At 42.4% G+C, this 17,327-nt stretch overlaps 2 protein-coding genes across 5 annotated transcripts in view; one reads left to right on the forward strand and one right to left on the reverse strand.

Moving 5' to 3' along the window:
• Window positions 1–604: 604 nt before the first annotated feature.
• armc2 (armadillo repeat containing 2) lies at window positions 605–15,161 on the forward strand. 3 transcript variants are annotated; one of them, XM_077552661.1, is made up of 19 exons: window positions 605–939; window positions 2,037–2,065; window positions 2,191–2,602; window positions 2,676–2,748; window positions 2,990–3,152; window positions 3,242–3,371; window positions 5,890–5,957; window positions 6,431–6,532; window positions 8,787–8,974; window positions 9,053–9,155; window positions 9,240–9,454; window positions 10,493–10,638; window positions 10,719–10,818; window positions 12,210–12,495; window positions 12,707–12,829; window positions 12,909–13,022; window positions 14,142–14,274; window positions 14,475–14,632; window positions 14,773–15,161. In XM_077552661.1, exons 3-19 carry the CDS (start codon window positions 2,385–2,387, stop codon window positions 14,889–14,891), a joined length of 2,439 nt encoding a protein of 812 aa, XP_077408787.1. In that variant the 5' UTR covers window positions 605–939; window positions 2,037–2,065; window positions 2,191–2,384; the 3' UTR covers window positions 14,892–15,161. The 3 variants fall into 3 exon arrangements, with proteins under 3 accessions (XP_077408787.1, XP_077408790.1, XP_077408789.1); XM_077552664.1 differs by lacking the exon at window positions 605–939 and having other exon boundaries at window positions 1,828–2,065; window positions 6,431–6,529; XM_077552663.1 differs by lacking the exon at window positions 605–939 and having other exon boundaries at window positions 1,829–2,065; window positions 2,993–3,152.
• Window positions 15,162–17,327, reverse strand: part of sesn1 (sestrin 1) — a 56,026-nt gene continuing 53,860 nt past the window's right edge. For both annotated transcript variants that reach the window (XM_077552665.1, XM_077552666.1), the window contains one exon: window positions 15,162–17,303. In XM_077552665.1, coding sequence (XP_077408791.1) covers window positions 17,217–17,303 — 87 coding nt within the window. In that variant the 3' untranslated portion in view covers window positions 15,162–17,216. The remainder of the gene's footprint in view (window positions 17,304–17,327) is intronic.

A 17,327-nucleotide genomic window follows, 5' to 3' on the forward strand; every position in this document is an offset into this window, starting at 1 on the left:
TACTAGGATGTGTGTGCGTGTGTGTATGTGGTGTAATCTAGTGTGTGTGTGTGTGTCTTCCATGTGTTTTTCTCCTTAGGAAATATGAATACAGTACTGCATATAAACCGCTACCATCATAAAAGCTTTCATTAACTGTACAGGAAATATATATTAACAATCTTACCAACACTGCATTGCTTAGGATTTGAGATCAGAATAGCTTGAGTTGAAAATAAAGATCAGGGGGTAAATCTCAGCTGGTCACGACAATTGTGAGGGAGAGAAATGAAAATCAATCATTATAACCTATAAAAGCCATAAGTAAGTAAGTAAAGTTGAAAGGAAACATTGCTGAGGTGGTAAGCACCCCCCCCCCCCACCCCAATCTGTTGGTTGTCAAGGAGATGCATCATTTTCGTGACGTTGAGTCGCGCTTCATTCACATGCACCACTTTTGTCATCCTACATGATTGACAAGTCTAGTATTGGTCTGTCATAGTGACAATGGTAAGAAGCATCTCCTTCCCTCTGCCAATTGGCAGCTATGCTGCACGGCGACACCCTGTGATTGGCCGAGCAGGGCATGCACTCCCAGACAATCAGGTTCACTGTATCCATGAGACTAAAGCATGTCCTCCTTTTTAGGTACGACAAGATAGTTCAGATGTATAATTCAGTGAGTAGGAGAACAAGGTTCATAGAGAGTACTGTAGACGATGAACTACATTTTAAAATGCTAGGCAGGTCCAGAAGACGAACGGAGACTTATAACGAAGCATGAGATGAATAACCACCTGCAATTTGGAGTTGATGCTAGGCATTTTTTATCATTTTCAATACTGGAAGAACACAACGGGAGGATTAGGAACAATTGGTCTTCGTTGCTGCATTGGAACTTGCATTAAGGATCAAGATGGACCACAACCGGAAAAAAATACATAATAACTTATCGTACAGGTAAGTATCCGGCCATTTTGTGGTCCTCTCGTCTTTTTAAATTGTGTCATACTTTTTTTTTTCCTGACACAAAATGGCGGACATCTGTGCATGCAAAACAGGCAGCTCCACTTTCTTAAGAAGAAATATAACACAAGTAGCTTCTTAGTGTGTTTACTTTTAGACTTTGTACATGAGAAGGATTGGAGAAATTTTAGGTACAGTTATTGTCTTTTTGTTTAGATTATTTTAGTTTGTCATTTACAGTCACAAACTTCGAACTAATTATGTTATAACAAAACACTGACTGATCCTAACAGTCATGGTTAATATCACATTTTCAGTGCTTTAACATCTGAAACTGCCCCCCCCCCCCCTCCCCACAAAAAAAACAACAACAACCATGTTAACAATAAGATTTGTAACTTAAACCTTCATTTTAGTTTATCCAACCATAACTTTGGTGTAAAATTGTTCAATTGTTGTCCAGTGTTTGCCCATTTGCTGCCATAGATTTTATAAACACTCTATTATTTTTTTGTCATACCGTCTTATGCAACCGATTAAAATAATACTAATATATTTTATGGAAATGATTAATTCTGTAGGCCTACTACACGTTTCAGACAAAATTATGAACCAATAGTGCCACTGGTTGTTTTACAATGCTTTCAGATGTTTTAATTACTGTAATTACAGCAGCATGCCCAACTGTACATAAATAAAAAAAAAATAAAATAAGTAAGTAAGTAAATACCTACCAAAATTGAGCATTGCCATTTACACAAACAAAAGGCTATTACTAATTGTAATTCAACTAATGTTATTGTTGTTGTAGTTCAATAGCTTTAAAAAACAAAGTCCTGGTCGCGTGTGATGACGTAATCGTTGCCGTCAACTGGCGATGACGTCACAACAGTTGAAGCCGAGTAGCACTATACAAGTTCAGGACGGAATATTTCAAACAGCCATTGGATTCTCTTCAAATTAGTCTAAAATGATATTTTATGTGTAGAAAATTGCAACTTATTCAACGGAACTTTGAAAACATACTTTTGTAGTCATGTAAATTTTTGGGTTGCTGAAAGACGACTTTTGTGATTTCTTTCTTTTGTAAGGACATGGTGGAGTTTCCCCGACATGGACAGTAAGTATTTAATGTTCTTCTTACATTGTGTTTATAATATGTGATAAAAAAAAAAACACACGATGGGCCGGCTTTCACGCCGAATGCGATCTTATTCCCCCCGTTTGTTGTGCTCGCTACCACAGCAACATGTGGTCGCCATGGAGACGCAGCACCGTGGGACTCCTTGTTCGCTCGGTGTCGCCCATTCCACCATAAAACGAACCACGATTCTCCCTTAAGCCAACCATGCTAGAAACGTAAATATAAATTACGGACGTTTAATCATGAAGACAAAACGGAGCTACTTCACAAACTGAGCCGACGTCACGGCGGCCAAATGGGCTCCACGGAGAGGAAATACGAGCTGTGCAGGCCCTTTCTGCCGAGGAGGCACCCCTCGTTGAAGACGAGTGCAGAGATAGTGGGTGAAGCAAGGAGGATTCTCCGTGCTCAGTCAACCCAGAGACCTTACACCCCGCGAGATGCGCAAAGACAGTTGTTTGCAAGAAGCTCGGTCCGTGCAGACCACAGCAACAGACCTTCCTCAACCTTCAGGTATGCATTTTATTTCTGTGCCCAAATCTGCCTTCAAAACTTCATTTAGACTTTAGTTTTTTAAACTTTACAGCCTTCACGCACAGAATTTTGATTTCGGAGACTCCCGGCCAAGTTCGGGGACTCGCCTATCTCCATTGGAACGTGTGAGTAATCTCTCGCCTCACCGGTGAGGAACAATGAGTTGAATAATGCAACAAGTGGAGAACTGTCCTTGAACTGTCTCAATGTGACCATCACCTGCCACTTGATACTATAAAAATCAATAGTAGCCATCTTTCCAAAAAGTTTGAAGTATTGAAGTTCACTAAGCTCAACTACACAGTAAAAAATCAACTTCAACCTTGGCTAAAAATAACTCCTGACATTACGGTGTTTCCATGCCAGAAGACAAAGATTCTATTTCCCAGCCATGATGACATTTCAAAGTCATCCCCCAAACCTCCCGCTGACCCGCTGGACAGCAAGCGCCCGCTGGTGCGAACGCGGACGCGTCTCGTCAGGGCGACGTCTCTCGTCATCTTGCCCCCTTTGGCGGCGCACACAGATGGTGAGCGACAACTTTGACCTCCATTTACATTCTCTGCGTGGGTTGGTTTCTAGCTTGTTGCTCACCACAGACGGCTTTTCTGTGTGCAGCGCCACAAGAAAGATTACATCAAGACCCGGCGAAAAAGCCGCCACCGGCCCACGCTTTTGTCTCTGGGGACCACAAGGAGGTCTCCGGCGCGCCTCACTTATCTGCACCGCGCAGAAGTCAGAGTGAAAGGTATTTGCTTCCATCAATGTGACATCCCATAATGAACACAAGATTTACTGGCAGCTATTACTAGAGGGCTAGAAATTTCCACCAGCAACCTCATCAGCTGTGTCAGGACGAGGGGACATAACTCTGCTGTTCCAATCCATCCACGTATTGATTGCTCGCCAGGTGGGAGTAATAACAACAAAACACATTTTACATGAGCTCGGAACGCCGCCTGCAGCACAGGCCCGAAAGATGAAGCCATCGTTTATAAAATTGTCAATTCTCTAGATTGTTTGTTTAAAGTCTTTAAAAGCCACACATATAGAAAGTCCTGACTCAATACAGATACAAACCTTCTTAGGCGAGGAAACTCTGCCAACTACTCAGACTACTGAGCTGCCCTAAAGAGGATTTGGAATTTAAATCATTTGAATCTACCCATCCGTTTTCTATAGAGCTTGTCCTCATTAGGGTCACGGGTGAGCTGGAGCTTATCCCAGCTGACTTTTGGCACCCTGGACTGGACGCCCAGCCAGGGAACATACAAGGAGAGACGGACAACTTCTCACACTCGCATGCACAAGGGCTGGGCTTGTGGCGGTTTTACAATCAGGAAGTTAGAAGGAGAAAAACAATTGCCATTAATTTCATGCTGTTTTAAGAAAAATGCTATATATATATACTTAAAGATCTCAGTGAACTTACACACAGGCATTTTTGTTTTTTATGCATTTTTTGTTGCCGTCGGTTGTGTCAGTTTAGGGGTGTCAGGCAATAAAAAAAATGTAACCGTAAAATCACATGACTTCAATAGTTAACTCACGATCTATCGCAAATTTTATATCTGTTCAATAAAATGTACTGTACAATAAAATATTTTTTTCTAAGTTTTCATACTCTTGTTAGCATAAAAGTGGAAATAATATTAAACTAATAGAAATATAGCTGCATATTTTAGTCATTGATACAGTGATGTCATAATAATTCATAAAATTGAGTTAAAATTAAAAAGATGTACTGTAAAAAAAAAAAACAAGTGATATTAATTTGTGTTTATGTCATTTTTCTGCCACTAGATAACATAATTGCATCAGTGCATTTTTTTTTCCAGATTAATAGCTATCTGATCTTTAACTTGAAGCAACTTTTTAAATTGTAAAATACAACTTGACCCCAGTCTCCATAAATATGTGTTATTATTACATTTAGTGTTTGCTGCGTTGCCACTGGAATTCCCCCAGTAAGGAGAGGCATTAATCGTGCATAAAAAATAAAAAATGAGGGTCCTTAAAGGAACTTTAAAGGAACTCAAAATTAACACTCATTTTGACACCCTTAGTCAGTGCTAATTTAATAACTGCTGGAGAGGAGGAACTTTCCAAAAGTAAAAAAAATAATGTCAATATATAACCACTGTACACAGATAAATATCATTCATGCAGTCTTTTGATTAATATTCCTAATGTTTATGACATCTACAAGTTATGTGATCAATTTGCTGCAACTCAAGACTTCGTGATGTTGAGGAGTCTGAAATTTCCTAGCTTCCTGCAACGCGTCACGTCATCTAGGATAAGCTCCATCCCAAGCGGTGACCCTGAACAGGATAAGCACTATAGGAAAGGGACAGATGGATGATTGGCTGGGGAGTAATCACATGGTTCTTACAGCCTGGGGTCCGAAATGACCGAATCTGCTTCTTTGCACTGTCAACTTTGAGAAGTTTTGTTATCAGCGTTCTGAGCAGAGCACTGACAGCTAATAGACACAGACAGAAAGCATCCAATTAAGACGTCATTTTATGGCTCCAAATGGCTCTCTTATTCGATTTGGATGCCCATTCGGGCAAGCCTGGCAGCTCTATGCATTGTTACTGCGGCACGCTGTTGCCAGGCCCAAGACAGGGATGAGGTCATGTCTCAGAGAACGGCCGTATCGCACAGAGGCCCGCTGATGGGACCTGTAATCCTATCACAGACCATTCGCTGTGAACAGGTCCTGGACATGCCTTATTAGTCGACGTATTCCAAAATAAAAATCTGTAGTCCGTTATGCTACTTCCTGCAAAAACTGCAGACAGCCCATACGGATGACAAAGCACAAACAGTCTGCAGCAGACAGCCCGCAGAGTTCAGGTCTTACTTCCTGTCTGTTGGAGATTGAGGTCTGAGATGTGCACAGGCGACGGCAACCACACAACACACACACACACACACACACACACACACACACACACACACACACACACACACACACACACACACACACACACACACACACACACGCACACACACGCACACACACACACACACACACACACACACACACAAGGTCAGGCTGAGAAAAACACATGTAATTGCATCAAGAGCAAACTAGCGCCGGTGTATGGTCACTTCTGGTGCAACAGCGACACCAAGTGGCAGCATCTAATATCTGTTTTGTTTCTCTTTAAGTTAAGCTTTTCTTCTCCTTTGAACTTCCCAACAAATGAAAAGTAGTAACCAACTGTTTGTGCTCCCCCCCCCCCCGGCGCAAGCAGCAGACTATTACAGTCCAGTGTTGATTCCGGAGTGGGAAGCGACGAGGTCAGATCAGGACAGAGAACAGGTTTGTTCAAGGAACCCGTTCAGTTTTTATTTTCCACACATTGTCAGCACTAATGGTGTGTTTAATCCGTTATCTCTTCTGCCTTTCGGAGCAAAAATGCTAAACGTGATCTCTCCAGCAGTGAAAATAGACGATCTAGCTCTAGCTTTGGGAGATGTTGCTGAACACAAACTTTAGAGCGTGAGATAAATCGACTTGATAATATCTTTAGACAACCACAACTTCCTGTGTGACACCAAGCGATGATTGTATGCATGCCGGATTGATCGCAAACTGTTGCATGCCATGCATTAGCATTAAAGAAAAATATGATGCAGTTGATGGGAGGGTTTGTTTATATGCGAGTTAAGCAGTGGATGATGACCTTTTTGGTGGTGACATCAAAACTTATTTCGGGACGCTGAACTTGTGAACTAAGCAGACGGCTCGTTTTCACTAATGTGCTTTCTCTCTCTCTCTCTCTCGCACGTCAGATTTGGACTGGAGTGGAAAGAATAACACGAGCGCAGGCGCAGACTCACGGTGGGATCCGATTGCGCCTCTCCTGCAGCAGATAAAGGCTGTGGCTGCAGGTGGTAAGAGCGACACAAAAAAGGGAAGGGAATAAATAAAAAAAGTCAATCCGATGACATGACTTTCCACAACTAGATTTAGTCTGATTGCAAAAAGTCGACTCAAAAGGAAAACAAAATAATATCTTAGCCTGCTGCAGTTCTGCCAGCATTGGACTCAAAACATTTATAATACTTCGACACTCACTTTAATGGAAAACTCATTTTCAAAGTTCAACATTAAATATTTATCCTCCGCAATGCTTTGTGATTTCATGCGTGCAAAATTGAGGCAAGGTGTCTAGTGTGTGCCAAGCCCTAGTTTCGATGCCGGGAACACTTTTATTATTTTTACTTCAAAAACAAGGAACAGGCTCCACCCTTTCTCTTTCCTCTGCATGCAGATTGGAGCGGAGCGATTGTGCCGCTCCATTTACCTTCGGAAGTTTCCTAGAAAAGGGAGGATGTTATTTTACGGCGACTGTTTTATTGATGGGGCAGATCTAACCTCAAGTGCACCGATCGCTAAAGCACTTGCAAATAGAACAAAACATACTGTGACGCGTATGTTGACCTGGGCCCGATGGCGGCACAGGACAGGGCCCCAGACGTTTAGGAGGAACATCTGGCCATTGTCCAAGCGGTCTCACAAAAGCTAAGCGGAAAAACATCTGAATGGTCGGGAGTGTGAGGGGCAGACAGGCAAGCAAGGGTGGGGGGGGGGGGGGGACAAAAGGTGAGGTCGGGGTCGAGAGATCCGTCTAAAGTGTGCTAGATAGTCAAAGACAATGTGGTGAGTGTCAGGACTGGCAGGGGACCGTTTGTGCGTGGGAGCGTAGAAAGGTAGAACCGAGGATACGCCATATGCATAAAGAATTAAAACAGCCAAAGCAGGGGTGCACACTTACTGATGTTTAAAATCTTTAAGGACCTGTAAAATAATTTCAGTCATTTGTATCTAAACATATGTTGCTTTTAAATACATTATACGTACGCACATCCCCATTATAGGAGTATTTCATTCCATCAGTGGCTGTTTAACACAGTTGCCAGTTCTGTAGTAATAATACCTTGCCCATTTTTACCACTAGAGCAAAGTTAGCTAGCAAGCTATGCTAAAAAAAAAAGCATCTTCCCTTTATATGTCTTGACTTATCTGGTTTATCTGGAGCTGTCCCGTTTTTTTGTTTGTTTATTTTTTAGTCCAGTCAGCAAGCCAATTGTTTGGTACGTGTGAATCTTACTGTCGCCATAGCGATTCATACACGTTTGCGTTCTCATTCTCATCCGCATCCAATTGCTTGCAGGCGTGTTGTTGTCATAGAAGTACTTCCTGTTTCAGTATCGAAGGATCATGTAAGAAGATGTAGTCCTACTAGCTCGGGGTGTAACGGTAACGGCAATATTGTGATATTAAAACTGCCATAACACCGTCGTCGTCACACAGCACATCTGTTAAAAAAAAAAGTCAGGTTGATGTCCATGTGTGCAGTTCCAGCACCCTCTGGTGGCTAATTTGTTAGTGCAGTTTAATTTTCACAAGGCATGTTTTGGCCTTTCTAGGTTTATGATGAAATCGAACGTAATATGCTAGTGAAGCGGATCAATATATAAGTAAACAAGTGCCTCAATTACAGATTGTAGGCTGCTTATATGCATTGCTGTTATGTACAAAAAGCAATTTTTAGTATGACGTCTTTTTTTTTTTTTTTTTACAATATTGTGGCCTTTTTTCATATCGCCAACCTCCCCTCAATATTGTGATAATTATCGTATCGTGACCTTCATATCGCGATATCATCGTATGGTGTATGTTTGAATATCGTTACATCCCTACTACTAGACTAATGGTGCGGTCGCAGGTCCGATCCAATGCAAGCTGAGCTTTTCTGCCGGTATTTTCCCAGTGTTACAATGTGGGACCGACGCGACGTAAACGGCATAGCCAGCTACCAATAAGCTACTGGGACCAGGCAAAAAAAGGTTAGATAGCATTTAGCATTAGCTAAAGTAATACAACCAGCATTCCCCGGTTTGATTTTCAGCAAAATTGCAGGTTTTTAATTGTGAAAATCTGGTCAATTTCGGCCACAATGTCTCGGTTTTGAGGACCCACGCTTGGTCCACGAAAGGCGATGGTCGAGTGAACGGTCCTGCCAATCCGCGAGCCGGCTAGCAAACACAACGCAATATTCTGTCATTCTTGAAAGATCAGTCAAAATGGCTGACTGGCTAACTTGCGAACCTTTGCAAATATTTTTTCCCGACAATCATCCAGGCAGCGGCGAGGCCTCCCCGGAGCATCTTTGTGACTTGTGCATCGCTCTCCAAGACGCCCTGGCAGAGGCGGGCTTGCTGGGCCCTCACCACTGTAAGAGGCGGTCCAGTATACTGCGAACGCTCTTCCAACTCATCGACCTCAACTCCCCGCGCCTCCACATGCACGTCGCCGAGCTGTGTCTCGCCGTGAGTCTTCTGTGGGCGTGTCTCATAAGTTGATTTTTTTTTTTTTTTTAAGTCACTTTTTCTTCTTTTTTTCTTCAGTTACATGTCAGCGGGAACAACCTACTCAACATCTGCAAGCTCATCTTCCAGATCAGTCGCAGTGAAGACAACGACGTCCTCTTCCAAAATTGCTCAGTCCTAGGTGGACAAACGTCTTCACAAAAATCAGAAGCTGCGCCTCGCGGTCGTTAAGTGAGATGGATTTTTTTTTCTTTCTTCCGTCTAGACTCGCTGCTCGGGCTGCTGCTGCGCGAGGATGCGTCCACGTGCGGCGAAGCGCTCTTTTACTGCGCCAGCACGCTCAAATTTCTCTCAGGGAACGCCGCCGTGGTCCACCTTCTGTTGGAAAAGAACTTCATGAGCACGGCTCACGATTTCATCCAGAAGCTATGCAGGGTGGACGGCGCTCACGGCGCCATTGCCGGACACGTCCTCGTACAGGTGCGCACAATCGCGTTGTACCACAATTGAATTATTTCTATTTCTTAAATAAAGTAAGTAAGTTGAAGCATATCAACCCTGGAGAACCCAAGAACCCTTTTCTTCTTTGGAAAATTATGAATTATACATTAAATGACTGCTATAAGTTCACTGAACACCAAAATATATGTTTTTTCAATTTTAACCCTTGTTTTTTGAACTAGCTCAGAGTTGCTAATTTATCAAAATATAAATATAAAACATACTCCTAGGCATTCTGCAACATGATATGAAATAGATTAACAAAAAAAAAAAACAATTTTACCATCTGATGGTTTGCTGAGAAGTTCAACAAAACAGCATGTTGCCAGCCATCTTGTCACCACCACTCACTCCTGGCTCATGTAAGTGCAATATTCATCCACTAGATGGCCCAATGCAGGGGTCAGAAGTGGCACTCTGGACTTTTGAAGTTAAATTTGTAAAAAAAAAAAAGAAAAAAAAAAGGTCTTTGTTATTTGAGTAGCAGAATTTATAGGGGCCAAATTTGACCCCGTGGGTTCTCCAGGGTTACGGCAAAACAAATGATAACAAATAAAAATTTGACGTATATTTCTTGGCTCATAGAGATTCTCCCACTAATTACCAGCTGTTTTTGTTTACGTCTCATACTGTGCATGTTCGCCGTTCCAAGAGCATCATGTTCTCTGCAAAGGCCAATTCGGTCCAAACACACCCGGCTTACAATCTCCCAAGACAAAAAAAAAAAAAGTGATTGATGCGGACCGCAGAAGTTGGCCCCAACAAACATCTTGAGTTTCATCTCATTTGATATGTGACGCGGCGCATTACAATGACAGATGAGGAGACACGGACAGGCTGTCATTACAAAACATTCATCCATCCTTCTTCTAAACTTTCAATTCATTTCACAACCATAAGAGAAATTGTATTTGAAAAAAAATGGCCGACTAAAATGGATTGGATACATTTACAAATTTATAAGAGACTGAGTCACGTCCCAACTCATCTTAACCTTTAACCTGCCCATATCTTCAGCTGACTGCCACCCTAAGAAATCTGGCCGACCACGCCGAGGCCCGCCCCCTCTTCGTCTCCTACGCCCTGATGTCGGATCTCTGCTCGGTTCTGCAGCGTCATCGTCAGGACCAAGACGTGTGCACCAATGTTTCTCGAGTCTACAGGTAGCCCGCTTGGAAAAAAAGATGCTTGTCTATGAACTGGGCCTACATTTGAGTCCAAAACGTGTTTCTCGCCTTCTCAGTAAACTCTCCTCATACGCCGAGTGCCGTCTCGCTCTGGCGCAGACCCCCGACTGCTACCAACTATTTTTAGAGCTCCTGAGCAAACACCACCAAAAACAGGTGAGCCGGTGGGTGTCCTCGCAGGGTTTAGCGTCAACAAATTAACTTCCTGTTTACGTTCTCGTCAGCTTGTTTACACATGGCGTGTCCCAGGCACATTTACAGGACGTTGCGTCTGTGCCCTTTCTCCGCTCTGTAATGTGCGTATCGACATAAGATGACTCGGCAAAAAAAACACTGAGTGGAAAACCAAACCAGACAAAAGGTGAGCTTCGGTTGAGACAAGTCGGAACATGATCCAGAAGGGAGTAGGAATTAAGAATAGAACAAACGGCCGCCTCCTTGAGTGTAACCACTCAGACGTGACTGATAGGGTGCGAACGTTTGCACCCACACATAAACGCACACCCCTGAGAGGACAGTCCGTCCTGTCCTCATACCTGTGCCACTGCACGATTACAACGGCAAGCGGGTGTGGCATTGGAGGCGTGCACCTGCTCGACGTGTAACCGACTGAGCGGCGCCGGGACGCTAGCGGGAGGTACGGGCCGTTATCGGACGCCTCAATTTGGAGGTGTGAAAAAACTCTGGACACTTGCCGAATGCAGGGAAGGAGGTCGACAGTAGCGATTTTTGACTCACTCACACATGCACAATCAAACCTTTTTCGATAATACTTTGCATTTTGACATTTTCAAGACCCAAAAGATATTGTGTTTACGGATTATATATACAGTACAGTGCATCTAGCAAATGAAAGAATAGTGAAAACGGTTGGATTCTGCTGTTTTTCTGTTGTTTTATGATCAGCAGTAGATCAAAGGTAGATTTCACAAAATGCAGTCTTGTCTAAAACGGGCATCGATGCCATCTACTGGTGATTGTGCATCACTAAAGTTGTTTCTAACCTAGACATTTACAGTGGAGCAGCATAAAGATGTGACACCGAAAAACAACATTGACAATTTTACTCAGAACATACTTGTAGGCTAATTGCTAAAAACGTAGCTTTTTTTCCCCATAAGGCCACTTAAATGCACAAGTTTAAAATTTTCTATTTTTAGCATTCGGCCTACCTTATACCAATACATTCATAAATTAAATACATGAACATTACTTGTAATTTTTATGATTTATTATTATGTCAGCATTTTTTCCCATAATGCCACGGGCTATTGTAGTAAAAAAGCCTCTTTTTTTTTTTTTTTTTTTTGCATTTGGCCTACATTATACCAATATGTTAGAAAATTAAGCAAACATTGTTTGTAATTTTTATGATTTATTATGATGTCTGCAGTGCGTGATTCCCGTTCAACATTTTTTCACATAATATCTCGGGGGTTTGCACATGTGCAAGTCAATACCCCGTTGGCATTATGGTACAGAATGCTAAATTATTAGCATTTAGCCTACTAGTTCGTTCTACACACTGCATCACCTTTCTCTGGCAGGACCTGGTCGTGCGTCTCCTCTTCACGCTGGGCAACCTGACGGCGAAGAGCGACGAGGCGCGCCAGCGGCTCTTCCGCTGCGAGGCGTCCGTGGACACCCTCCTGCGGCTGTACGACGACTATCAGCTGAGGGAGGACGGGCCGACGCCTCTGGCCGGTGTGCGGGAGGCCGAGGACGTGCTGGTGAAGCTGGTCCGGGTGCTGGCCAACATGTGCATCCATGAGAACGTGGGCGCCGCGCTGGCCGGCAACACCACCTGCGTCCAGCTGCTGATGGAGACACTGGGTGAGAAATCGGAAGTAGTATCAAGAGCTGTGTGAAGTTTTACAGCTGACCCTCAATTCTCCTGTTTTGGATGGTGCATCAAAAACGAAATCCCCTATCCACAGAACCAAAAGAATTATTTTGTTTCTCTTAAGTTTGAGTTAAAGTTGAGATTCTGTATTTAATTAAAAATCAAGATGTTCTTTTGCACTTCACACGAATTGTGTCACAGAACTGAGATCGGTGGACGTGAGCGAGGAGCTGACGGTGAACGTGACAGCCGCCATCAACAACCTGACGTTCTACCGCAAAGAAAGTGCAGTGCTCAGACGCAGCCAGCTGGCCATCGCCCAGTGTAAGAACAACACTTCAAGAGCATGACGACAAGTGCAAAAAAAAAATAAACATTCTTTGTCACCTTTTCGTCACTCAAGTGATGCTGAAGTTGGTGCTCAGCTCCAACATGGCCGCCATGCTCGAGGCCACCCGCGTCTACGGGAACTTGTCGCAGTCCAAAGATGTGCGGGACTTTATAATGCAGAACAAAGGTTCATAATTAACACCTCGACAAATACAGAACAGTGGTACCTTGAGTGGCCCAATTTATGAGCAATAACTCAGAGGATTTTGGGATATTTTTTAATTTGTTTGCTTTGAGTGAGAAACAAATATTTCGCGGGGAAAAAACAAGCTAGTCAAGTCGCCATCAAATTTATAATACTCTGTATATAATACTTTTAATAATACAAAAAGGTACATTTACAGCTCTAAAAATTAAACATAAGTGTATGGAATAAATTTGTATATACTAATATTTATACTTTTCCCCCTAAATTTCATGAATGTTTACAGCTACTAATGTATCTAACACGGTTACTGTGATGATAAATATTGAAATATGGTGTAGGTAGGGTGTGTAACGTGTCATCATCATATTAGTTGTTTTTTGCACCAATCTTTTTCCCAAATCTATTAGTGTGCGTAAATGGGAAGATTAAAGGCGTTAACTTTGTGGATTGTCGCTTTATGAAGTTCATGAAGTGAACTAGTTTACGGGGTTATTATGCCACATCAAATATGGCGGACTTTAAACTCAAATGAAGTCTATGCTATATGTCTCCGCTTATAATGCGAGTTTCAAGATTACAATGTCCGTCTTGTCACTTTCACTGTAACTGACATGGTTTAGTTAATATTTGACCAGCTACTGAAGCGCTAAACGCCAAGCTAACCTCGCTAGCTTCTAGCTTCACAGTTCACACAGCTAGCTTACCCGTGTTTGACGAATGAACATAAACTTCGTAGGTGTTATGTCTTTTTAGCTTCGAGTTCAAACCTTGCATGTTGCTAATGTCTTTTCCCCGATTTAATAAAACACTGAATCAAAATGTTTTCATCTTTGGGAGCGTTCTACTACGTGACACTTGCTTAACGAGGCAGCCTCGGCCTTCGACTCATGAAGCCCTCTGGTGGCGGCCAAAAAAAAAAAAAACTCCGCTAGACTATATTAAAAGTAATTTTTAAATAGACACAGAATGACTTCACAAGTCCAACACCGGTGCAAGATGGCCACGTCAAGGTATCACTGTAACACAAAAAGTGCTCCATACACACACTAGTGTGTCTTATTTGAGCTGTAAACATGGCTGCTGACCTCACCTCCTCAGTTCACAGGTTTGTGGTGACACTGTTGGACTCCAAGAACCCGGACTTGTGCTTCTCGGCCTGCGGGGTCCTCACCAACCTGGCGCTGGACCCTCCCAGCAGAGCCAGTCTCTCCCTTGAGGGAGCTGCAACCAAGTAAGCATTGAATTCGGCCATTTTGTGTGGTCCAATTCTTCTTCTAGTGGTACATGACTGCCTATTTACATTTCAGTTGTTTTTAACAATACATTATTTTTGTTTGTTATATACATATTATTATTATTTTTTATTTAATTTTGACATTATTGTTGCTTTGCAATAAAGTGTAAGCATGTGTGTGTTTTTGTGTATATCAGGCTGACAGACTGCCTTAGAGACCTGGGAGCAGGTGATTGGCAGCTGTCGGCTCAGCTGTGTCAGGCCTTGTGGAATATGAGCGGCGGAGGCGGACCTGAGACGCTGCTGGCGACGCAGGACCGCAAGTCGCTGCTGGAGATCCTCACGTCCTATTTGGGTCGGTTGGGGGTCTCGGGGTGTTGCAATGCATCATGGGAGGATGAAAGTATGTTTCTGCTATTCCCATGATGCATTGCAGCTGCATCTAGCCACGATTATATTGTACCGCCTCACTCTATTGCTCCTCTCTCCCCTCAGGTGAGGAAGAGGTCCGAAGAGGTACGGAAGATGAGGACTACCACAGGGAATTATGGGAGTTGGAGTTCCGCCCCGTTGCATTAAAGCTGTATCATGCCTGGTCAATGAAATGTGAATAATATACATCTTACTATATGTACTGTACTTATGCGACAATTGTGAATGTTTTTGTTGTGCTACTTTTAAATCCCACCATCATGTGACTGATATTTTAAAGCACTTTAAAGTCCATCCTCACGTATCTTTACAACACTTTTGCACATTTATATAACCAACTTTGGTTTTGTGAGCGCGTGTGCGTGCGTTGTTGATGAGTCGCCTCATTGCCTTTGGTAAGCAACAGTTTTATTAATGTGTAAACAAATAAAAAGCACAGAGGAAGCAAGGAATGTCATCGCCTCTCAAAGCCTTTATTATTATCATCAGTATTCATGTTACACAGACACGGGGGGGGGGGGTCGGGCAGTGCTTACAAGTCGCCAAAAAGTACAGCATTTTCAAAGTCCACTTGGTCGTTACATCAACACAAATCAGGAACAGCACTTCATGTATCAAGATTAAAGAAGAAAAACACCTTTACATCTCCTTAAAACGTTACTTATGATATGAAGTATTAGCCGGTTGATATATATATTTTTATTTATTTTTATCCTAAAATGAGATGTGAAGGCATTTTGGGGTTGGTGATTGTGCTGGTGATGATGTCATGACACGCAATGGGAAAGGCCCTCAAATAGAATTCCGAAATTAGATCAATGCTTTTTTTCCCACCCCCCATTGAGATGTAACAGAGGCAAGTAAGTCCCCAGAGTTCAAAAGATGAATTGGGAAACGTTTGACCAAATAAGTTTAGGATAAGAGAACGCTACAAATGATACACAACAAGTCATCAGTTTATTTTTTTGTCCATTTTTCATAGATTTTCTATTTTTTTAAAAAGTCAGTAACTGACGTCAGTCAGAAGATTTGAAAAACAAAAATCTCTTTCACTATCTTCCGACTCACTTCCAATGGTACCATTCTTTTTGTCGAAACCTCCCGGCCATCACTTAATAAGCCCTCACAGAAACAAACAAAAAAAAAAAACGCAGTACTTAACAAAACTGCTTCATTAAAACAAAAGCTGCATATTTTTTTTTTTTCTTTTTGCACTAAATAGGCTTGAATAAGCACAGCTACAACCGTTTGCGATCTGATCGAGCGCAAATCAGCCTGATGGCGGGCCGGCGTCATCCCCTCAGCAAACGGGAACGTGGGCCGCCCAAGGAGGGAAAAAAAAAAAAACAATTTAAAAAAAAAAAAAGATTGCAAAGAGCACTTTTTATACAGTCGCTCTCTGACAAAAAAAGCACGCATGTCCACAAACATGATTTGGAGATCCAGTGGTACCTTAACTAAAAATTAATTTCTTAAGTCAGGGTATCACCATACATGTTTGATGGAGATAAGAGGTATTTATTTTACTGTTAAAATTCACAGCCTTCCAAAATGGGGGCAGCCGGGGTAACGCGGAAGACAGCTTAGCAGTGTGTGTCTGTGGGGTGTGTGCGTGTTTGTTTGTGTGTGTTTGCGTGAGTCACCAGAGCTTTTCCTCCCGGACTAACCCGATACCGGAGCCCCCTCATTCTTTCAGTCTTTCTTAATAAACCCATATAACAACAAAGAATGATGATGTCATCACTGACTCATTCTAAACAAGTTACATCAAAATAACAGAGCTACAGCAGAAGCAAGAAGTCTCCTTCAAAGTGCCTCGCCTTTTTTTTTTTTGACACGTGAAATTTAAAAAAAACTACCTTTTCTGCACGCACGCGCACACACACACAACTCAAATAGGGCTCAGTGTTCTATGAGTTAACACACATACACACACACACACACACTCCTTGAATTAGCTTACACGGACATTTGGGAATAATGCAGTTGATGGGGTTCTTTTCTTTCGGGGGAGGGGGGGGGGGTCAATATGACCCCCCCTTCCCTGTCCCTGCTGAATACAACACTGGGAGCAGCAGCAGCATCATCACGATCATCGTTACGTATACACACACTGCGCTGGGGAGTTCAGGCACACACGTACGAGGGGTGATGATTGAAAACATGATATGAAAAAAAAAACAAAAAAAAAAAAGCAGTGATGACAAAAATAAGAAAATGAATGAAGGGGCTGTTTGCTGGAATACTGAATGAAATCCTGAACACACGGTCAGTGCTTTATAAGCCCAATGCTGCCCACTTCTGGTCACTTTTGGCACTGCAGGCTTTAAAAAAAAAAAAAAAAAAAAAAAAAAAAACAGACTCCTTGCTTCTTTGTTCTGATCTTCCATCCAGCTCCTCGTCCCCTCAAAATGTTCTCTTGAAATGTCCCAACAATGACATGTGATAAAAACTAGAATATAACAAAAAAAAAAAGAAAATAAAAAAAAAAAAGAAGAAGAAGCACTTCATGTCATGTAGCGAGTGATGGCTCTCAGAGCATATAAAAGTTCGGCTTGCATTCGCGCTTCCATAAGAAGCAGATTAACATGGACCTGCAGGAGAGAAAAGAGAAAGAG

Source organism: Vanacampus margaritifer, chromosome 19 (assembly GCF_051991255.1).
Source record: "Vanacampus margaritifer isolate UIUO_Vmar chromosome 19, RoL_Vmar_1.0, whole genome shotgun sequence".
In the NCBI taxonomy this organism is placed as follows: domain Eukaryota; kingdom Metazoa; phylum Chordata; class Actinopteri; order Syngnathiformes; family Syngnathidae; genus Vanacampus; species Vanacampus margaritifer.

What these genes read in the sequence shown, in the direction of transcription:
- armc2 (XM_077552661.1), top strand. Translation starts at nt 2,385, where the DNA reads ATGGGCTCCACGGAGAGGAAATACGAGCTGTGCAGGCCCTTTCTGCCG. An exon ending in AAAGGCTGTGGCTGCAGGTG is followed by an intron (nt 6,533 to 8,786) that starts GTAAGAGCGACA and finishes ACAATCATCCAG; the next exon opens with GCAGCGGCGAGGCCTCCCCG. An exon ending in CCAAAATTGCTCAGTCCTAG is followed by an intron (nt 9,156 to 9,239) that starts GTGGACAAACGT and finishes TCTTCCGTCTAG; the next exon opens with ACTCGCTGCTCGGGCTGCTG.